This window comes from Heterobasidion irregulare (genome assembly GCF_000320585.1).
Source record: "Heterobasidion irregulare TC 32-1 unplaced genomic scaffold scaffold_06, whole genome shotgun sequence".
Taxonomy (NCBI): domain Eukaryota; kingdom Fungi; phylum Basidiomycota; class Agaricomycetes; order Russulales; family Bondarzewiaceae; genus Heterobasidion; species Heterobasidion irregulare.
Window position 1 is genome coordinate 495,669 of NW_009258202.1, and position 20,490 is coordinate 516,158.

Consider the following 20,490-nt stretch of genomic DNA (forward strand, 5'->3'; position numbering starts at 1 on the left):
CCCGCGAAGAGAGCGTATGATCGCATGCGAGATGCACAAGCGATGCGGAAGCAGGCGTATAGGCGGGGAGACAGGCGCGAAGCTAAGCGGCTCAGCTTCATGATAAAACAAAAAAAGGAAGAGGCAGAGCGGCTGAACACAACTGCAGCCGAGCGTATTTTCAAAGGTGAGTCGAATGCTAATGTTTTGGCAGGACGCACAGGTCCTAATCGGTGTTTGTTTGGCATGGCAGAAAATAACAAGGTGCGTCCAGTGAAAGGCAGCTAAGGAGGCCATGCGGCTGACATTGTTGGCTTTGGCCGAGCAGAACAGGCGAGCGAATGACGTCGACCTGCATGGGCTCTATGTCCAGGAAGCAATCAAGTTCGCCGAGGCGAGCATTACAGTATCGCAGAGTCGCGGCTTTTCGACGCTCAAGCTGATTGTCGGTACGTCTTCTTGAGCTAGATCCATGAGCATCGTGCCGACCGAGCGGGTTTGGGTCCGCAGGCAAAGGTCTGCACACCTCGGATGGTATTGCAAAGGTAAAACCCGCGATTGAGAAGATGCTGGAGCGGTGAGTGCATGTTCCTGCTAGTATGCAGGATGAGGACATGAACACTCACATCGGCGTCCTCTATCGTGTTCTATGACTAGCCGCGGACTCGTCGTTGCGGAGCAGCGTGGCAACGCCGGTGCGCTGATCGTTCAACTAGACAGTGGAGCGCGCGTGCTGGATGACAGCGATGACTCGGACGTGTGCGAGATGTGACTCGCAACGAGTGGGGTATGGGCCTTGGAGTGTATGGTTTGGCCGTGATGTCTGGTTCGAGGTGTGTGATTAGGTCGTGGTTTGTGGTTGTCTGGCATCTTGTGATTGCTTTCTTGGTCGTTTGTGTTGATTTGTGCGCCATGCTCAAGCATCACCGGCGTTCGCATTCGTTTATTCTGTTGCTATCTGTACAATTAGGCATGATGGTCCGCGACTTGCTGATCGGAATATGATGTGATTTCTGTGCACTATACCATGGAGCGAGCCTTGATAGCATATGCAGATATAGGACTCACGATCGATTCAGAGACTCTCGGACTCGAAGGCTGCACGGCGGCACAGGCGTCTCGAATGGTTGTGATGAGCGTTCATGTTGGCTGCGCTGGACTGCGAAGCGGAGGGTTGGGAAATGATTGATCAGCGGGTATCCGGGGTCTCCCGACCCGGACCAACGGAAAGCAGAGTCAATTCTTCGTTCGTGACACCATCGGGCCCTAGCCTTGGGCACCCTGAGGAATATGTTGAACCGAAAGATATCTGTAGACGACTCGGTAAGGGGATCTTCAACTTTGGAATTTTTTCACTCACAGGCACTCTGAGAGGCAGATTGGTGCACATCGGACTGGTTTTAATTGACGCGAACTATTTGATTATACTGGCGCGTGTTCATGTATAGACGACCTCGAATCGCTTTCAAAGCAGATATCATGCGAAAATTCGGTGTTTGTACTGTCGTACCTATCCTTAATGCTCATGTTTCGAAGTCTCCTTTGTCGCTGGCAGATTCATGATGGTGGTGTAGTGCGGTGTTCTTCTACTCAGTGGTGGGTTGCACTGCAGAAGCATGTTCCCCGGCTGTGCTTCCCATCTCCGGCTTTAATTTTGATGATTATGAGGCCACATAACCTCCATCTGACCCTGACTTCTGAGATAACGGCGATTCGAAGCAGCGGGTCCACGTCGGCGTGAGGGTGTTCAAAGCTGTGGGATACTTACATACCTTTCTAAATCTAGATGATAGGATATGTTGATCGCAACAACACGCTGGTGCACATACACAGGTGCCGAGAGTACTGGTATATCTAATCTCTGATGTAAAGTACTATCCCTCGTTCATATTCATCGCCTTGATCACGGGCATCTGTCCCAGTTGACAGATGCCTCTTATCTAACGCGTGCAGATTCGCAGCCTCTCTCGTTGAAGCACCATGCTAGATGCTTGGGACTGCGTTCGACCATGTGCGACCGTTACAGGTTCTCACGCATGCTATTCCATTCTGCATCTTTTGATCATGGCGCTTTGTGCCTATCATCCCTGTTGAGGGCTGCACTCGGAGCTATTCGAAGACATCACTGTCGCCGCACACATGCCGCAGCGCGCGTAAAGTACAGGCAAGTGGTATAAAGTGAGGGTTATGTTCTTCATCTGTACTCGTTCCCCATCTCGAGACACTTCTACCTCTTCCAGGATATTATCTTATACGGAATTCTCTCAGTATGTCTTCGACAGCGAACAACACTGCGTCAGCTCTCCAAACGTTTGGGGATAACATCGTGCAAAGCGGCGTTGCACTCGTATGCGAGACGCTGCTTTACGGTGCGTGCTATTCCTTGCAGGCCATGGATGTCTTGACTAAAGAACTCATGACTGCTTACAGGGATGTACCTCATCCTCATATTCTTCTCCACTTACACCCTCTGGTACGTCCCTCCGCTCGCTCATCTCGTATTCACCTTGTCGAAGCTCTGACAATCAGTTATGCTTTGGTAGCCGTAAGGGCTTCCGGTCCGCTGCGAATGTCGCGATGCTCGTGGTGACCCTCACGATGTTCGCCATGTCGACTACGCTGTGGGCCTCCGAGCTTGCCATCCTCATCCAGCGCGTACGACGCGGGCTCGTCACGCGCCCAGATCTCTCGGTACCTGACAATGTCACTGACGCAGCCATCGCAAGTCGCGTGGAGATATGGCTCCCTGAGGTGTTTTTCTCGTTCGAGGTACACCTTGAACTATGTTTGTGACCATCGGGAACTGACCGCCGTCGTATGCAGTTTGTATTGGGAGACTCAGTTGTCATATGGCGAGCTTGGGCGTTGTGGCAAGATAACATCAAGGTCCTCCTCGCGCCGCTGTGTCTCGCAGTAGCCTCTGCCCGTGCGTACCGTTTGAGTTCCTTGACTCCTAAGACTTATTTACCTTTCGCTTCACCCCTTCTCCCGGTCCCAGTCGCTGCGTTCGCGCTATTGGGCTGCGGTGCCAAGGCCCATTTTGGCAGAGTCGCTGACGCGCCAGCCTTGTGCCATAACTCTGAAGTGACCAGCTGGGTCCTATCCATTGCCGCGAATGTCATCGCAACCGGAATTATTGGATACAAAGCTTGGTAAATAATACACTCCATAGACAAGCTGTACGGATCTAGTCTCACTTCCATTGAATAGGGAATACCGTCAGTTCATCAGGAAGTCGCTCGGGTCCAAGAGCAGGAGAACGCAGATCGAGAAGGTGCTCGCGCTCCTAGTCGATTCAGGCGCGGTTTATTTTGTCCTCTGGGTAAGCCTGCATGGCATCAGAAGACGGCGCGGCTGTGGGGATTAGCTTGACTCACAGTTTAATACAGGTGCCCCAGATCCTCGGCTTCTTCCCAATAACATTCCATCCCGGCCCCGCACACTTTACGAGCGTCGTTTTTGGGTCTGTTTGCAAGCAGATTGTCGTAAGTCTCAAACACAGTCTCACATCGTTGAGCTTGACTCCATCCTTTCGAATAGGGTCTATACCCTACCATCGTCGTGGTACTCGTCAACCTCCACCGCTCCGTCCTCGACTCTCCGAATGCATCGCACACGCACGCGCGTGCCCACCACAGCGATCTACAACAAACGAACATGCGGTTCGCATCGGTGCCTGGTGTCGCAGCCTCGGCCGCAGTGGTGACGGAGACTGGTATCGGGAGTGTGCGGCGGTCGGCCGTAATCGTGGACGCTGCGCAGATGCGGTCGGGTGTGGGGCAGACGGAGGAACACAGGAGCAGTAGAAGCGAGGATGGTGCATCGAGTGCGTCTGTTGCGGGGGTCGGGGAGAAGAAGGCAGAAGGCAGCGAATCTGTCTGAGAAAAGCGCTGAAGTTCAAAAGTCATATATACTGAACCTGCCTGTTGTGCATGGCAGACCAGTGTAATCCAGTCGAGGCCGCCTTTCTTGTGTAATGTTTCCACGCATGAATCTCTGATTCGAGTCTTAGATGGAGCTAGGGGCGGTGAGCTACTGGCTGCGGGCCTCTGACTTTCTGCAGTGCTGGCCTTAAATTGATGGCCGCGGAGGGAATCGACCCGGCGAGTTGAATGCGTGAGACAGATCCGGACAGATCTCGTAAATTGTGCTGGCACGTGGGAGGACAATCGCTGAGTTTAAACTCCTCCTCCTCTACCCGCAGCGACGACGGACGTTGCATTGAGCATCTCCTCTTGCCTTCAATCTACAAGGAACAGCACAACATGCATACTGTTGTCTACCGCGGCTGTGCGCGCGCTAATTTGAACTTGCTGTACGCATCTACCTCGTACGCATCCTCGACGACAACGACACACCGGCGACGGCCCGTGTCAACGTCGTCTTCGTCGTCAACATCTTCATCAAGCGCGAACCCATATCCATACCCAACAGCGTCACATCCATCGCCACATCAGATCTTTCACTTGCCGCCGAGCGCGTCGCAGGCGGAGATCAAGGCTCGCTGTGCGTTCCTTTTATTTGCACTCTCCTCCATCCAGCCCAACAATCCCTACGAAACCGGTCAACTATATCCAACGTAATCACAACTCACCTCAAACTTGTGCACAGACTACCAACTCGTCCGGGTCTACCACCCTGACGCACCCACCGCGCGGCTCATACCACCAGACGTCGCCCAAGCGCGGTTCCACGCCATCTCCCGCGCATATGATGTCCTGCGCGGGCGCTCTCCTTCAGGCGCTCTCGACGATGGATCAGGGCTGGGAGTAGGACTGGGTCAACGCGTGCGAGATTTTCATGATTTGAGCTCGGCGATGCGGAGACGCGCGAGGAGGCGAGGGGCGGAGATGAACGTGCCGATGGATGACCGGTGGAAGGATAGACTGTTCTTGGGGTCGCTGTTGGTCGTACGTGTACTCTATCTCCTTCTTCTCGTCGTCTTCTTTCATTGTCCCGGTGGTCGCGGTCTGGTGCTAATCATGTTATCTGCATGATGGCAGGCGGTTGGAGTCTTCGTGATGCAGACAAGTATGGCCAGGCGGAGCAGTATCGGCGAGGCATTGGACCGGGGGGCGTTTGAGGCGGCAGTGATTAGGGCCAGAGTCGGTGAAAGTAGTGACCGAACCAGGACTGGAGAAGGCACCATGCGGCGATCAAGAGGGGACGACGACGCATTGGACGCAGAGGCCGGAGTTCGGAGTGGACGCGAATGAGATTGAGGTCTCTGGACGATTTATGTATCTACTGTTAGTGGTGAGTCTACCCTCGACCTGCGTACTTATTTTGATGGTTCGCATCGCTTGGTTAGAGCATATGTCCGAAGCCTTTTCGATTCAGGAACAGTATACATCGCGGACGAAATACGTAGCATCGGAGAGCCGTAAGTGATTCCAATCTATCACTCTCCATGGAGATAGCCAACTTGGTGACGGCGCCTGGGTGCTCAACTTGGTGCTTTTGAGCTCCAGAATGGAGCACTCAGCGAAGCCGCTGGTGAACTGCCCACGGAATTTGTACTTGTCATTGGTCTGGTCGCGAGCTGGCACAGAAAGGGGCGTTTCATTTCTGCAAGACCCTGAGCGCTTTCTCTACATCACTTGCATACGAATCAAGCTAGCAGCGACGCTGGCATGTATCCACAGGATGAGGGTGGAATAAAACATGTTTCTCAGCTTTGATCTCATACGTTTAGGTTCTGCTAAGCTCTTTTGGGCTGCATGTCTTCACAGCTCTTACGAAGACTGGCTCTGTTCGAAGAAGGCATAAATATAGCGGTTCGCGCAGAATGTTGTTCGTGAGGGGATTCGCCCACGATCAAGCAATCAAGCAATTCTCTCGTCAATTCCAGTGATGTTCTTGTCACAGTTTCTCTCGCTCTTTTGACCTTCTTGCTTTTTTAGGTCAAAAGCACCTCGATTACCACTGCCTCCTGGACCGAAGGCATCATGGTGGCACGGGAAGGTATCTTTGCCACACGCGCCCATTGAATGTATCTTAGGAGATATCGTTTACATTTCACAATTGGGCAGTCCCATCCTCTACGTCAATACGGCCAAAGCTGCGGCGGATCTTTTAGATAAGCGAAATACTAACTAATTATTCCTCTCGACTATACTGGCCGATGTGGCAGGATACGTGAGCGCCAATGTTTGTCTGCACAATAATGTCTTGCATTTTGATAGTGTCATCTTACAAAACAGGATGGAGTTGGGCATTCTTTGGGATGCCTTAAGGTCCGACTGGAGGTATCGAGCATCATTCCAGACACAATCCAATCCAAACTTTTCCCTTTAATAACCAATTCAGCACATCGAAGACGATAACGATATCTTCATCACATTCGCCGACAAGGGCATGGCTACTGCTCAGCAAGCAGCAGTGTTTGGAGGTGGCTTGCGTTTGGTACTTTATAGATTGCAGCTGCTTCCGTGCTCGCAGTCTACAATATCTCCAAGGCCGTCGATAGAGATGGCGCTATCATCGAGCCTGACGTTGAATACACCGATGGTGTGATCAGGCGAGCTTCTTTTCTGACTGTCTTACTGTGTATACCGACTTCTAACTTAATATATACATGTTCCAGCTGGCCTTAGCCCTGTCAATATTCTCTCGTTCTACGCTTTGCAGTAGCGTTTGAGCTCGTAAAGCAAACAGCCCAGTTAGGCTCATCTCGCTGGCTAACCTTCTTCCAATTCACATTTCCGTGCGAACATATTCTGTATAGCGTCTTGGCACTTTGCGCTCGCATATATGCACATGCACCTTTACTTTTCCGTGAATTGCACGTAAAATGACGACTCTAAAGATCAAACTTCCGATTCGCCATAGAGAAATACTCGCGTTCTCCTCGTTTGAGCAGCTATCGGTCTAGTAAGGTGACAGTTCCTCTCCTTATTGATCAGTGTTCATCGCGTTCTAAACTCCATAACATCCGTCGCAGTCGGCCGAACCTTTTCAGTGCTCGTTGATCCCTCGCTCGGAGGGCACGCGAGAACTCATAAGGCAAACTGAAGATGAAGATTAGAGATAGCGCTCAAGCCTGCCAGCCTTTGCGACCAGATTGAATCCACGTCAGGTTCCTCTTGTGGAGACATGTGACGCTGTGCACACTAGCAACAAGATTCAACGCTGCCCGGTACTAGAATGATGACCATGCATATAGATGACCATGCATATATTTTGTTTGAACAGATTATGTGCTGTGATAAGCCTAGTATGGTCATATGTCTGATAGTGCGTCTATAATTGTCTTTCTTTTTTTTTTTGCTCATCTTGATGTGGTGCGCCGTTCGGACGAAGGCTTTATCGTGAGCTAGCAACAGCTAGAATACCCTCAACCTTTTATGAACAAATTAGGAAACATTCGATGCGGCCCTGCGTTCTACGCCATCGAAACTTCGGGTACTAAGTGTATACGGAGCCGTTTGATGAGGTCGTTATCATGAGCGCACCAGTTGCTCTCTGCGCTAGCCTTATCCGTGATGCGGAATCACCAATAACCTCATATCGAGAAGGGTTGACCTGATGACCCCCACAAGCGCTGAAGAGATTGGTCTCGAAGTGGACAAGCGCAAACCTCAGCGCATTGGAAGGTCTCTCCTGAGTATATGTACTCACAGACTTCTATGTAAACCGATCGCAAGAGCCCCTCACAATGACGTTGCATCTATTCAGTCTTATGCGGGATTACAACGATCTCTTTTTTGCTGTTGCTATTGCTGCTCTTACGTTCTTTCTTCTTATGTCAAGAACACGGGGGCTACCATTACCTCCTGGACCCAGGGCATCATGGTGGCTTGGGACAGTACATCTGCCCGAGATCTTACCTTGGCTCACTGTTGCTAAGTGGAGAGAGACTTATGGTACCCAATTCCTCAAAGGTCTCGAAATGATTTCCAGCTCAACACAGTTTCACAGGGGACATCATCTACATCTCACAAGTCGGAAACTCCATTCTCTACGTCAATTCGGCCAAGGTCGCATCCGACCTACTCGACAAGCGAAGTGTTAATTACTCTTCCCGACCGCCATCACCGATGGTTCGTGATCTGTGAGTGTTATACTATATATATATCATTCACCGAACCTTCATTCCGCTAAAATGCATCCAGAATGGGCTGGAGATGGGCTTTTCCAAGCATGCCTTACGGACCAACTTGGCGGAAATATCGTGCACTGTTTCAAAAACAGTTCCAACCAAACTCATCCCGTTATCAGCCTATCCAGGCTAAAGAAGTACATGGCCTGCTTCGTAATTTGGCACGCAGCCCTGAGAAATTCCACTATCACATTCAAAGGTCTGTTTTTGGTATCATCACACGGGACTGTTTTCTGACATCAACGGACGCTCGTCCAGAAATGCGACAGCCTTGATTATGAGGATATCTTATGGTCATAGGATCGAGGAAGAAGGTGACATCTACGTCACCCTTTCAGAACGGGCTATCGCTAGTGCTTTGAATGCCGGAGTGTTCGGTACATATCTTGTGGATTACATTCCTCTTTGTGAGTTCTCTCTGCTATCGAGCGGGCCAATCTTTGATTCGCCCCGCAGTGAGGTATGTTCCGGACTGGTTGCCTGGGGCAAAGTTCAAGAGGCAAGCGAAGGAATGGAAGAAGTTGGTCGATGACATGGTCGACCAACCATTCGAAATGACCAAAGAGCGAATGGTACGTACAGATTGTCGGTATCAAATAGACTGGCATGGCAATGTTAGGATAGGCATCTGGCACAGCGGAACCATGTTTTACGACACTAGAACTTGAGGACTCTGCTGATCGAGCCAACGATGCCGAATATGCCACTATGATCAAAAGTGTTGCCGCAATTTCTTATGCTGGTCTGTCACCTCTTTGGACTGCCTTCATTTAGTGCTCTAATATCTCGATAATCGTACTAGCTGGCACCGACACAGTAAGCTCTCCTTTAAATCAATTTTGAGACATCGATGGTGCTCAATTGAGACTTGAAAAGACCGTTAGTGCCATAGAAACATTCTTTTTGGCGATGATGCTCTACCCCGAGGTTCAGCGCAAGGCTCAAGCTCACCTTGACAAGGTTATAGGTGTTGACCGGCTGCCCCGTTTTTCCGATCGACAAGATTTGAGTTATATTGACTGCATCATCTGGGAAGCCTTAAGGTGGAAGCCAACCGTACCCATGGGCCTATCACACACTTCTGTCAAGGATGATATCTACGAGGGATATAGCATACCGAAAGGAACCACTATCTTCCCAAATATCTGGTCAGCGTCTATCCCTGTTATCGTCACTTGTTCGTCTCATTGATAATATGACAGGGCTATCATGCATGACGAGAAGACCTACCCTGATCCTTCTGCGTTTCGTCCTGAACGGTTCGAAGACCGAAAGAGGAACCTCGAGCTCGGGATCAATCCCCTCCCGGAAGTTGTCTTTGGCTATGGCCGGCGGTACGTCCTTGTGTTAGGAGCGAGCGTGTTCTCCACTTACCGAAGGCTTTTTGTAGGGCCTGTCCAGGAAGGTGGCTCGCGTTCGATACCCTGTGGATCACGGTTGCTTCCGTGCTGGCCGTGTACAACATCTCTAAGGCTGTCGACGACGGCGGTGCTGTGATCGAACCTGACACTGAATATACTACCGGCATCGTGAGGTGAGGTCTGCCCGTACAGTTGACCAAACCTGTAGCCTCATGTCTTCTTCAGCCGACCAAAGCCGTTCCGAGTTTCTCTCGTTCCACGCTCCGATGCGGCACTTGAGCTTATAAGACAGACTGGAGAGGAGCATTAGTAAAAACTCAGAGGAGCGCTTGACGATATAGCAACTATGCCCATGTTTATGCTCAGAGGATCTGCGTTAATGTAAAGCATTGTGCATTGCGGACGTACTCTCTTCGATGTTCTACCGTTTGAATGCCTATCATCTGGACAAATACAGCACCTACCATACACCCGTCTACAAAGTTCACGTCGTTCACAGCATAGTGCTTTCGCAGAAAAAAGAAAAAAAGACCATGACATGTATTTGAAACGCAGGTTGTACTCAAACATGAACAAAGAAACACATAGAAGAGAGAAAAAGAATTTAAGGACAGAATCCATGACCGTCATCTTCGCCCCGCAAATGTTCATCAGTTTATCTAACGAACATGACATCCTCGTGTCATTCCTGCACCCGCACTCGCCCGTTGATTCATCGGGTTCTACCCACTGTCGCTCTCGTAGCAGTGATACCTCACGCTCGTTCAGCTGCCCACTTATGATCTTATCCGATTCTTGCCCATCCTGCACTATTATTCCGATCAGATGACAGTCAGTCACACTTGCTCAGCACTCGTCAAAGACAGCTTAGATCTCCAGACCGACGAGGATGTACGCGGAGTCGACCTGGAACGGAGGTTTAGTAACGACGGTGCCGCCGACATACATGAGCGAGTGCAAGAGGTCGCCCAGCGCCGGGGTAGTTTTTTCGAGCGCAATGACGAGCGCATTGCACTCGAGATGTTCATCCGCCAAGTCAAGGAGGGCGACGATACTGTAAATACAACGATCAGAAAAAGAAAATAAGAGAAAAAGATGTGAGAATGATAATCAGTTTCCCACACCCAATCGGAGGGAAGCAGAAGATAGGAAGTTAGACAGCCGAACGCACCTCTCACGCAAGCTGACGATCTCGGCGCTCTTCCCGTCGACGTACAGGGTTCGTGGCTTGCCCGGCAGCGTGAGTACGACCCCATCGAAGGATGCGCCAATGCCCGGGGAAGAAATGGACACACGCTTGGCGTGGGGCAGGGCATTCACCGCGTCTCGGGGGAACAGCGCGGCGAGTAGCTCAAGCGCATCGTCAGACGTCTGTCCGAGGTCCGAGCCCGATTCGGAGGAGTCGTCATCGTCGTCATCGTCCGGCGTGAGGGGGGGTGTCGCAAGTTCGTGCGCATATGCCGCAACCGCAGACTTGGGAATCGGTTGAGGGGATACGGCCGATTGGGGAAGAGACTCGGCAAGCGGGAAGTACAGAGGCTTTTGAGCCGTTGGGCCGGAGGCGGGAGCTGCAGGGCGGGAAGAAAAGTAGGAAGGCGAAGCGGGGGAAGCGGAGGTGGCACGAAGAAGAGTGGAATATGCGGATTTGGCGATCGACGCCGGACTGTCTCTCACACAGTCCGACGACCCTCGGTCAGGAGGGCATTTGGATTTAGGGACGTCAAAACCGCCACTGTTTGTGATGATTCACAGAAATGTCGTCAAATAATGTCTCAGGTCAGTCAACAAGAGTCAGTGGGCCGCACGAAAAACGTACCCCAGGCCCGCCAGAGAACGTAGTAGAGTAGTAGTACATGTTGTCATTGCCCTGTACGTGGCAAACAGCAAGCACACTAGGAGTAGCGTCGGTAGAGAAAGCCCCATCCCCAACGGTTTGACGGCCGTTGCTGTCAAAAGTATTTGGGATCAATAAACCATAAGAGAAAGGGGGAGAAAGAGACATACGCGGGGCAAGGACTAGATATCGGTTTTGAAATATTCATCATGATTGAATTCGACATGGGTTGCCAACTTGAACTGGGTGAGGTTGACGATGAGGTGATGTTTGGTGTTATCAAAGCCTAAAAAAAAATAAGCTCAACAGGACTGCCGATTGCAGATGTGACAGACGACATGAATCATGATGAAAGACTCACAAAATATCAAAAATTGCACGAAAAGTGTCGGAGTGAGTGATTTGAGCAGCTGTAGCAAAGGCGAATGGCACGGTGGTCGGAGGCAAGGCGTTGCCTTCGGCGGGGGCCGCTGCGCCACGATTATATACCGCCTTACCAATCAGCGCTAACCTCGAAACCCCTGACCGCACACGTGGCTTCAACTGGCGTCATAGCCTGGGCTCATGTTTCCACAGCGTTCTGAACACAGAAAAAGCATGCTCAGTTTGAGAGTGGAGAAGAAATGGTGCTGCAATGATGTAGATGTTAAGAATAGACGAGGAAGGACATCGGAGAGACGAATTAGATGGAAGAATGCGAGTCGTGGGTATGATATCTTTCAAGGGAAAGGTGCTCGGGGTCTCTACCATTAGGGCCGGCCTGGTCACATAGGTCACGCAGCGTGTACTGACATCCACCAATCTTGCCCATCGAGCTCAACTCTCGCAAAACTTCAAGACGTGAGTACCAAAATGCTGTTCTGATGTATTCACTCCACAGTCCAGAGGCATAAATCTATGCTGTCCAAATTTTGTGCTGAATGGAGAGCTGGAGAGTGAGCTACTGGATGGATGGATGGGAGACTGCTCGGATGAACATGGAATGCGATTATGCCTCTGGACGAGCATGGCATTCAGACCTCTTGCGATCGCGCCAACTTACCTATCGATATTTCAGTAACTTTTCAGCTTCAACACAATGGCTGACGCTGGACGCGGACGTGGTGGATTTGGACGAGGCCGTGGTGATCGAGGCCGTGGTCGTGGACGCGGACGCCGCGGAGGCCGCAAAGACGAGGAGAAGGAATGGTGCGTTTGCCTTTTAGTTCTCTAACTTACGACACCTCAATCGTCGTATTAATGCACATATAGGGTCCCAGTTACGAAACTCGGTCGTCTCGTAAAGGACGGCAAGATCAAGTCGATGGAGGAGATCTACCTCTTCTCGCTCCCCGTCAAGGAGTACCAGATCGTCGACTTCTTCCTCCCCAACCTCAAGGACGAGGTCATGAAGATCATGCCTGTGCAGAAGCAGACCCGTGCCGGTCAGCGTACGCGTTTCAAGGCGTTCGTCGCGATCGGTGACTTTGACGGTCACGTCGGCCTCGGTGTCAAGTGCGCCAAGGAAGTCGCCACCGCCATCCGCGGCGCCATCATCCTGGCCAAGCTCTCCGTGATCCCCGTTCGTCGTGGCTACTGGGGTGCCAGTCTCGGTGCTCCCCATACAGTACCGTCAAAAGTCAGCGGAAAGGTCGGCTCCGTCATGTGCCGTCTTATCCCTGCGCCCCGTGGTACCGGTATCGTCGCCGCTCCCGCATCAAAGCGTCTCCTGCAGCTCGCTGGTGTATCAGACGTTTACACCCAGTCGAAGGGTTCCACCGCGACCATGGGTAACTTCTTGAAGGCAACCTTCGCTGCCGTGCGTATTCCTAATACTCATGAGACACATGGTTGACCGATTGATATTCCATACTCTTGCAGATCACCAAAACCTACGCCTTCCTTACCCCCGATCTCTGGCGCGAGATCCCTGTCTCGAAGGTACCATACGACGAGCACAGCGCACATTTGCAGCTCGCAGGCAGGAAGCAGTACTAGACTGTTGGCGTGTTTTTGTTACGATGAGGCTTTCTCTCTGTATTCTTTCGCAAAACTCTCTGGGCATGTCACATCCACACCATCTTCTTATGACATGATATGCTATATGTCCTCACATTGTGTACTGCGTCCTATCCGGATTCCTTAAAGTCGGTAAGAGGCACTGTTCGAAGCCGTACTGAGATGTGAAGTATGGTGTATGCGCCCACAGGGCTATCTGCATGTCAATTTACATTGTTGTATCGATAGGCAACGAGGAGTCACCAAGGCAAACGGAAAGAGCATCAACCTTCCCTCCGAAGCCTAAGAGAGATCGGCGGGATCCTGCTGGATCCTGTCGATGAGGCCCGCATGCACTGGTGCCTATCACACGATTTTTGAGAGCAGATGAGATGCTAGTGTCTGTTAGCACCCCTCTCCCTCTCGCATCCAGGAGATAAAGAAGAACGGCGCTAGCATTCTAAGGGTAGCGAAGGATGGTATGCGAAATTAACGACAGTGTGTACTACACGATTAACAAATGCAGGGAGTTAAAAGTCAATACGTGCTGTGAAGAAGTCCGAGTATATACTAATACGCAAGCGTCCCGGAAAAGCACGAGATGGAAATAAATGAGCGATGATGATAGTCTGTGTGGAGCAGAGCAGGCGACCGACCGAGCGAGCGAGTTAGGTCGGAAAGCAGTTAGATTGTGAAGAGTTCGAGCGTACAGTCGCATGACGATCCCTATCGAGGAAGGAAACAAAGGGGAACAAGAGACGCGAAGGGCAGAGAAACAGGCGGAGAGAGACAGCAGACGCGAAGGGACAAGTGCCGGCGTGGGATCGGGCCGATCGACGACCCCTCCTTCCCGACACCGATACACCGATACACCGACACACCGACACACCGAGGAGATCAACTCCACTCGACGCTCTTCTTTTTCATCATCCCAAACAGCCTCTTCTTCTGCGGCTTCTTCTCCGGCACGTCGGTGAAGAACGACTTGAAGCTCTGTTCCGACGCGTTGGCGGAGTGGGGCGGCGAGAGGTGCGACTCGACGCTCGACACGGAGCCCTTGGTCGACGCGCTGCGCGCGAGCGAGCGCGGCTTCGCCTTGCGCGCGCCCATGAGCTGCGCCACGCTGAAGCCCGCGGCCGGGCTCAGGGCAAAGCCGTACGCCATCTCGGGCGAAGGCGGGCGCGGCCTGCTCCGCGCGTACGCGACAGGACGCGCCGGCGGCTGCTCTTCCGCCCTGAGGGCGTCCCTGTGCTTCTCCGTTGCTGCTGCCGCCGACGCCGCCCGCGACGATGTGCTCGCGCCGAGCAGGCTGGGCAGCGACTTCTGGAGCGCGAGCCGGCGCGGGGTGGACGGCTCCGGGACGTATCTGCTGGGCCCCGGCGTCGGCGCCTTGCGAGGTGACTCGAATGCGCCGTTGTCGAAGAGCTCAAAGGGCCTTGAACCAGGAACAGGGGCGTCCACTTGGTTCAAGAAGTAGAGGGTGGGGCGCGAAGGTGATGTCCGCTCGACGCGAACGCCCCTCGTTGGCGGGGAATCGTACCACTGGGTAGAGTGCGAGCGGCTCAGCCCGCTGTGAGAGGAAGACGAGCCGTTCTCTTCGAATGGAAAAGGAGGCTTCACGCGCGAAGGGAGCGAGAAATCCCGAGTCGCCGAGGAGCTCGGTTTAGAATCACGGGGCGGGAGCGCGCCGCCGTCGAGGGTTTGAGAAGGCCTGTGGCCACGAGCGGGGACGCCGCCTGCAGACGAGTGCGGATGGGCGGGACCGCCGTACGAGCCAAGTGCGTTGGTCCGAAAGCTCCTGCCTTCATCGAGCGTTTCACTCCTCAGTCGAATTCGGTGAGCTCCGGGCGGGCGGTCGTGCGCAGACGCGAGGCTGGTGGTAGAAGAGCTCGGGCCTTCGTCCTGCTGCATCTGGAACACGTGTTGCAGACGCTCGAGAGGGGAGCGCGCGAGTGCGTATGACATCTTCAGAGAATGGTCGTCGACTGCGGATGCATCGCGTCCCGCTGAGGGAGCGAAAGAACGGTCCTGGGACATGTCCAGGTGCGAGACAGCGTTAGACGACCCGAGGGAATGTGACGTCGTCATCAGCGAGGGGCGCAGGAACGAGCCGGAGCCATTGCGCTTCGCGAGCTCAGGCGTGCTGTGCACCTTGCGAGGGCGGGTGCCAGGGACAGGGGTCGGCGCGAGGATGGGGTCGGCGCTGTCCTCGTCACCGAAGTCGAAGTACGAACTGTCCGTGCCCGAATCGGAGGGCATTCTTGGGTGAGAGGGGCTCGGCATATCTTCCGGTATAGACGCAGGCAGGCTGAGGCCATGGGCACTCTCCCGGTCGCCGTACATCGAAACAGCATCGCCATCCGGCCCCAGGTCGAGAAAGTCAGGGAGAAAGTCGCGCAGGGCCTGCTCGTCTTCGAACACGGACAGCGTGTTGTCCGACCGATGCGGTGCTGGTTTGGTGCCGAGGGTATCGATAGGTGTGAGAGTGGGTCTCGTCGTGGGTATGGACTCGTACAGGTCGATGAAGCTGTCCGTGCTGGTTGGGGTGTCCGAGAGATGCCGATCGCGCGAGAGGTGAGACCGGATGTTGGAGCGAAGCGACTGCAGTGCATAGACCGTGTCCTCGTCCGCAGCACGACCGGAGTCCTCGTGAGAAGCTGCATCTGCATACTGAATGTGCGTGGAGAGGTTAGATCGCGCATGCTGCGGAACTTCGACTGCCGTTCCCTGCACTGCACTGCCATTCTGGTTCGAGGGAGCAGACATGAAGGAAGCAGCCTCCCATGAGAAGTCGCTGTCTGCGTCGTCGAGGAAGGCATGGTCGGCTTTGACACGCGGACGAGGATTCACGTTAGGATGCAATTGGTCGATCGAGGCGAACGCGATGCGATCCTTCGCACAGTCCTCGGCTCGTTTGGCCAAAAAAGCACGGTAGGAGGCGAGCTCCGCGGACGACATGGGGTGCGCGGTGCGGGGCTGTGATGGCAGCTTGCGATCGTCGACATCGGGGTCGACGGTGATGGCGAGTGGCTGAAACGAGAGCTGGAGGTGGGATTGACGCCTGGACAGGGAAGGTGCGAGGTGCGTGTGCGTGGGCGGCGCTTGTTTGGAGGGCTGGGACGTGGACGCGGCGAGGCTGCGGTTCCCGCGCTGGAGCACATGCGAGCCCGCGCTAGAAGCCGACCCCGAACGAGCGTGAGCTGCCATCTTGCCTACGTAAGCAGCTCCTGTCGAGCGCGTCCGATGATCGCTCGGGGGGCCCAATCCGGTCGACGAGTTCGACGACGTCGAATAGTGGTGGGGGGTCGACGGCGACGGCGAGCTCAGCGGTGACGTGCTGCGTGGTCGGTTCAGACAAGGCGGTCGCGCCCACTGCGAGGGGCAGAACAAGGTACGCACCTGCTGTGCGTCAGAGAAGGAGAGGCAGGTGACGAGGCGCGGGAAAGCCCATGCCGGTCATAGTCTGAATACGCGCTACGGAGCGCGGAACGACGCGACGCAGAGCAATGGTTGGAGAAAAGTCAGGCGCGTGAGCGTTTCTGGCGTCAGTATCGTCGTGGAATGCTGCGGCGCGGAATGGACGCACGTCCGCGATGTCCGCGAAGTATCCACAAACATGCGCTCCTTCCCCTTGCCCGACGGCGACGGCGCGGAGATGAACGCGTCGACTCCGGCGCGGAGGACCTCCTCTTCGTCCTCGAGAGGTCGGTGCTCGTAGTCGAACGGAGACGGCGCTTTCTGCTCCGCAAAGCGCTCAAACCCGCGTAGGTTCGCCAAAAGGTTCTCAGCACTCCCGGAATGCGACCTGCCCACCACCGCGAGCGTTCAGCATAGCAGCGAGCGAGTACGAGTGAACATACATCGTGGAGTAGAGTGACACGCGCGGGTCCCGCTCTGACCATCCGGGCGACATGGTGTTCGCTGACAAGTGCAGAGGCGGCCTGGCGGAGAGCGTCCTTGACCAAGGACACGCCTAGCGCGACGTCCAGTGGTAATGGTAGTGGTATGGAAAGGATGGGGGGCAGAGGGGAGGGGGGAAAGGCGAATAAAGAAGATCGCAGTAGAAGGAGGGACGAGTTTAAGCGGAGGACGCCGAGATTCGAGAATGAGGGGCTAATTCAAATGCATGATCAGAGTGTTCGAGACGGTTACGCCTTTGTCGCTGCGCGCAAAGAAAGTATATGCGAAACGAGCTTATCAAGGGAATGGGACCCTACATACGGCAGCGCATGTGTACGGCACTGTTCAGTCTGATTTCTATGTATTGGGGGGCTTCTTCGCCCAAAAGACTTGTGCTGTGCTGTGAATGGGTCTGTGGCCGACAGCGACATTGTCACGGACGGCTGGTGTTTGTGTTCGTGTTCGTGAGTTCCGGGACTAATAAGTAGCGTTCCAGCCTCTGAGGGTGTTTCAATGTGGAAGCCGGGGAGGACAGCTGGCCGCCACCTTCGTCGCCATAGTAGGCGAAACGGGCGACACGTGCGGCATATGTTTTCTCGGGAATGCGCATCACAGAGCTCATACGGCGTTGATAGGCCCAAGCCCGCACATTTAGCCTTCACAGTCCCTCTAGGTTACTCTCGATCCGGCTGTTCCATACCTCGCAAACGCGCAGAGCCAGGCAGTAGCCAGGCAGAGGCGTTCTGCAGCGGGAAGAGCTTGCCTTATCGGGGCCAAGGCTTTCGGCTTATCCCCAGCGCCGACCACTCGTCGTATGGATGGGGTGCAAAATCAAGATCGACCATGCATCAGATTTTCGTTCGTCATCCACACTATACTCAATCGCAGCTCTTCCAAGGAGCTAAAAAAAGTACAGCGTGGTATAGCAATTGTCATGGGGACTTACAGATACAATTACAACATTCCCACAACATTCCCAAAGTACCTACGCAAACCAAGCCGCTCAATCAACCGCCGGCGAGAAAGACTCACGCAAGAGAACCCTGATTCGGGAGTGTTAGCTGGAGGCAGTGCGAAGCTCGTGAGAGCGTCGAACGCACCATAGGATCCCAAGCAGGGAGCACCGTCTTCTCCCCTCCCTCGAACACCTTGACGAGGTCCTTCGGCGCCAATGCCTTGGGAACCACCACCTGGTACACGAACCTGTCAAACGGGCAAGTCGTCAGATACAAAGCGCTTCGAACTCCATACACCGTGCAAATAAGCGAGTCAGAGCGAAGCGCGCAGAAAACCTCGGAGACATCCAGAGCCGGTCGAACAGCTCGCGTGCAAATTCGGGCGGGAAAGGCCCCATTTGTCGGGGCAGTATCGAGGCAACCGCGGGAAGCGGTGAACGGAGTAAATGAACAGAGTACTCACTGCTCGAACCAGCGGTCCGTCATCATGAAGTATCCCTTGTCGCCGCTCGCCTCGCCCCACGAGTTCTCCACCTTGTAGCGCACGGGCTTGCCGGTCTGGGAGTCGAGGTGCACACCGGAGATCACCATGGCGTGCGTCATCGACGACTCGTTCGTCTGCAGCCGTTCCGCCTTTGTGAGCGAGAGCGAGATATCGAACGCGTTCTATGTGCAATAGGCGCATGCATCGCAGACGTCCGAAGCCGTTAGAATTTGGCATGGAGCCGCATCAAAGAAGCAGCAACCGTACCTCGTAGTCATACAGGTCGGTGTCCATGATTCCCGACTGGCTCTCGGAGAACTTGCCAACATCGCACCCAAAGAAAACGGGGTGCCCAGCCTTGATCATCTGCATAAATAAATAAAGTGGTTAGACCTGACATCGAAATCCAGACCCGCGTGTGGCTAAAAGAAAAAGGGACAGGAAGCACCTTCACGACCGCGCCCTTGAGGTTCTCGATCTCTGTGTTGACGTCTATTACGACCCTGCATTAGTCGCGGGGTCGAGACTGACGCAATAAGGAACAACTGAGTGCTTACAGAGCACTGGGCGCCCTCCCCAGAGGTTTCCGAGCTTGTCGACGGTGTAGAGCGTGGAGTACGCATTCCGAGGATCGTTGATCAGAGAGAACGACTCGGACACCTAATAGTCCGCTTGTCAGCTTAGCGCGAATAATCGCGAGACGTCCACGTACGGGGAATTGCTTGCTCGCAAATGCCTGTCCTCTGTCGTGTGAGCGCCCGGCCCGAAGCGACGATAATAGAAAAGCACCTTGTAGAATTCCCTTGCTGTGCCCTTCCAGCTGCCCGGCTTGCCGTTCTTGTCGTAGTAGTCCCACACGAACTTTTCGTCGGGCTGAGGCGGCACGCCGAGCGTGGCACTCATCACGCTGTACACCTCCTTCAGCAGCTCTTCCTTCTTCGACCGAAGCGTGGCCAAGACCTCCGCATCCGAAAGGGAGCCGGAAGCACGGAGGGAGCTGGAGAGTCTGCGGAGGATGAGGGAGTGCTCGCGCAGCTTGGTCTTGAGGAGGGAGTTCAAGGGCGAGGAGAGGGAAGAGTGCGTGGATTCTGGGTAGACTGGCTGTGGGACCATGCCGTAGGTCTGATTACCAGCGTGAGTGTGACGTCAGAGCAGGATACGATAAGGGAAAGCATATATACCTCCAGGAGATTGACAGCCATGTCCCATTGACCGCCATCGCTGATAATATCGCCAGACAGATGGCTCACGAGACGGTCGTCAAGAGGAATATCAGCATGCTCGATCGACAGCTCGAGGTAATAATTGGACTTGTTCAGCTTGTCCCAGAAGAACAGGTAGTTCTACAATCCGAGAATGGGGATAATCGGCTTGCGTCATAAGCACCCTTAACCTGCCCCATAAGAAAGCGAGGACGCACCTGTGAGAGCTGGAAGTCCTTCAGATCGAGTTTCTGCATCACCTGGTATCGCAGCACGTTGGTCGTGGCGAATAGCCAGCACCGGCCGCTGCTCTTCTGGTTCGTGACCGGGTTCGTCTTGAACTCGAGCTCGGTGTTGAAGACGTGCGAGTCCTGGATGACCGCGTCCCGCCGGATGAGCGCCGAGCGGATGTCGGCGTGCGCGAGGATCGTGCGCGCGAGCCGCGTCTTGGCATCAGCGGACGCATCTGCCTCCCAGGCGGCGACGCTGGAGAGCGCAAGCGAACCGTTGGCAGAGAGGGGAGCGCGGGGGCCAAGGGCAGACATGTGCGTCACTACAGAGGTGGAACGTGCGAGGCGCTTCTCGTCGTATTCAGCTGGGGCTGTCTGCGCTGGCTTTGACGGTGCGGAGCCCATTGTGTCTGTCGATGGCGGTCAAGAGAGAGTTGTTTGGGAGAGAGATGGGGGTGCGGCGTCT

At 54.0% G+C, this 20,490-nt stretch overlaps 8 protein-coding genes across 8 annotated transcripts; 5 read left to right on the forward strand and 3 right to left on the reverse strand.

The window, feature by feature from the left end:
* Positions 1-42: 42 nt before the first annotated feature.
* HETIRDRAFT_320784 (uncharacterized protein) lies at positions 43-751 on the forward strand (the record flags this gene model as incomplete). The annotated part of the gene is made up of 4 exons (XM_009548875.1): positions 43-183; positions 308-428; positions 490-556; positions 637-751. 4 exons carry the CDS (start codon positions 43-45, stop codon positions 749-751), a joined length of 444 nt encoding a protein of 147 aa, XP_009547170.1.
* Positions 752-2,248: 1,497 nt separating this feature from the next.
* HETIRDRAFT_452014 (uncharacterized protein) lies at positions 2,249-3,861 on the forward strand (the record flags this gene model as incomplete). The annotated part of the gene is made up of 8 exons (XM_009548876.1): positions 2,249-2,348; positions 2,410-2,452; positions 2,523-2,748; positions 2,803-2,905; positions 2,978-3,131; positions 3,190-3,301; positions 3,369-3,464; positions 3,520-3,861. 8 exons carry the CDS (start codon positions 2,249-2,251, stop codon positions 3,859-3,861), a joined length of 1,176 nt encoding a protein of 391 aa, XP_009547171.1.
* A 383-nt stretch (positions 3,862-4,244) lies between these two features.
* On the forward strand, positions 4,245-5,195 carry HETIRDRAFT_418427 (uncharacterized protein; the record flags this gene model as incomplete). Its single annotated transcript, XM_009548877.1, has 3 exons — positions 4,245-4,485; positions 4,591-4,889; positions 4,983-5,195. The coding sequence occupies 3 exons, from the start codon at positions 4,245-4,247 to the stop codon at positions 5,193-5,195; spliced, it is 753 nt and encodes a 250-aa protein (XP_009547172.1).
* A 2,441-nt stretch (positions 5,196-7,636) lies between these two features.
* cpm93 (cytochrome P450 monooxygenase 93) lies at positions 7,637-9,751 on the forward strand (the record flags this gene model as incomplete). The annotated part of the gene is made up of 11 exons (XM_009548878.1): positions 7,637-7,862; positions 7,900-8,032; positions 8,094-8,279; positions 8,381-8,487; positions 8,537-8,652; positions 8,705-8,822; positions 8,883-8,896; positions 8,957-9,228; positions 9,283-9,414; positions 9,471-9,614; positions 9,667-9,751. 11 exons carry the CDS (start codon positions 7,637-7,639, stop codon positions 9,749-9,751), a joined length of 1,533 nt encoding a protein of 510 aa, XP_009547173.1.
* Positions 9,752-10,308: 557 nt separating this feature from the next.
* Positions 10,309-11,501, reverse strand: HETIRDRAFT_452016 (uncharacterized protein; the record flags this gene model as incomplete). The annotated part of the gene is made up of 4 exons (XM_009548879.1): positions 10,309-10,495; positions 10,613-11,173; positions 11,247-11,387; positions 11,446-11,501. 4 exons carry the CDS (start codon positions 11,499-11,501, stop codon positions 10,309-10,311), a joined length of 945 nt encoding a protein of 314 aa, XP_009547174.1.
* Positions 11,502-12,057: 556 nt separating this feature from the next.
* On the forward strand, positions 12,058-13,503 carry HETIRDRAFT_384925 (uncharacterized protein). Its single transcript, XM_009548880.1, has 4 exons — positions 12,058-12,115; positions 12,333-12,463; positions 12,527-13,073; positions 13,136-13,503. The coding sequence occupies exons 2-4, from the start codon at positions 12,354-12,356 to the stop codon at positions 13,250-13,252; spliced, it is 774 nt and encodes a 257-aa protein (XP_009547175.1). The 5' UTR covers positions 12,058-12,115; positions 12,333-12,353; the 3' UTR covers positions 13,253-13,503.
* A 187-nt stretch (positions 13,504-13,690) lies between these two features.
* On the reverse strand, positions 13,691-17,165 carry HETIRDRAFT_459262 (uncharacterized protein; the record flags this gene model as incomplete). Its single annotated transcript, XM_009548881.1, has 4 exons — positions 13,691-16,589; positions 16,652-16,726; positions 16,839-17,057; positions 17,113-17,165. The coding sequence occupies 4 exons, from the start codon at positions 17,163-17,165 to the stop codon at positions 14,150-14,152; spliced, it is 2,787 nt and encodes a 928-aa protein (XP_009547176.1). The 3' UTR covers positions 13,691-14,149.
* Positions 17,166-18,050: 885 nt separating this feature from the next.
* Positions 18,051-20,460, reverse strand: HETIRDRAFT_61505 (bleomycin hydrolases and aminopeptidases of cysteine protease family). Its single transcript, XM_009548663.1, has 10 exons — positions 20,013-20,460; positions 19,774-19,935; positions 19,382-19,714; positions 19,305-19,328; positions 19,150-19,252; positions 19,041-19,084; positions 18,860-18,958; positions 18,572-18,774; positions 18,253-18,355; positions 18,051-18,195 (listed from the first exon to the last, which is right to left on the reverse strand). The coding sequence occupies exons 1-10, from the start codon at positions 20,427-20,429 to the stop codon at positions 18,181-18,183; spliced, it is 1,503 nt and encodes a 500-aa protein (XP_009546958.1). The 5' UTR covers positions 20,430-20,460; the 3' UTR covers positions 18,051-18,180.
* Between the last annotated feature and the right edge of the window lie 30 nt (positions 20,461-20,490).

Coding starts and splice junctions, on each gene's coding strand:
- HETIRDRAFT_384925 (XM_009548880.1), top strand. CDS start 12,354: ATGGCTGACGCTGGACGCGGACGTGGTGGATTTGGACGAGGCCGTGGT. Junction 12,464..12,526: donor AAAGACGAGGAGAAGGAATG/GTGCGTTTGCCT, acceptor ATGCACATATAG/GGTCCCAGTTACGAAACTCG. Junction 13,074..13,135: donor TGAAGGCAACCTTCGCTGCC/GTGCGTATTCCT, acceptor ATACTCTTGCAG/ATCACCAAAACCTACGCCTT.
- HETIRDRAFT_61505 (XM_009548663.1), bottom strand. CDS start 20,429: ATGGGCTCCGCACCGTCAAAGCCAGCGCAGACAGCCCCAGCTGAATAC. Junction 19,715..19,773: donor TGGCTGTCAATCTCCTGGAG/GTATATATGCTT, acceptor GCTGGTAATCAG/ACCTACGGCATGGTCCCACA. Junction 19,085..19,149: donor GGGAGGGCGCCCAGTGCTCT/GTAAGCACTCAG, acceptor GGGTCGTAATAG/ACGTCAACACAGAGATCGAG.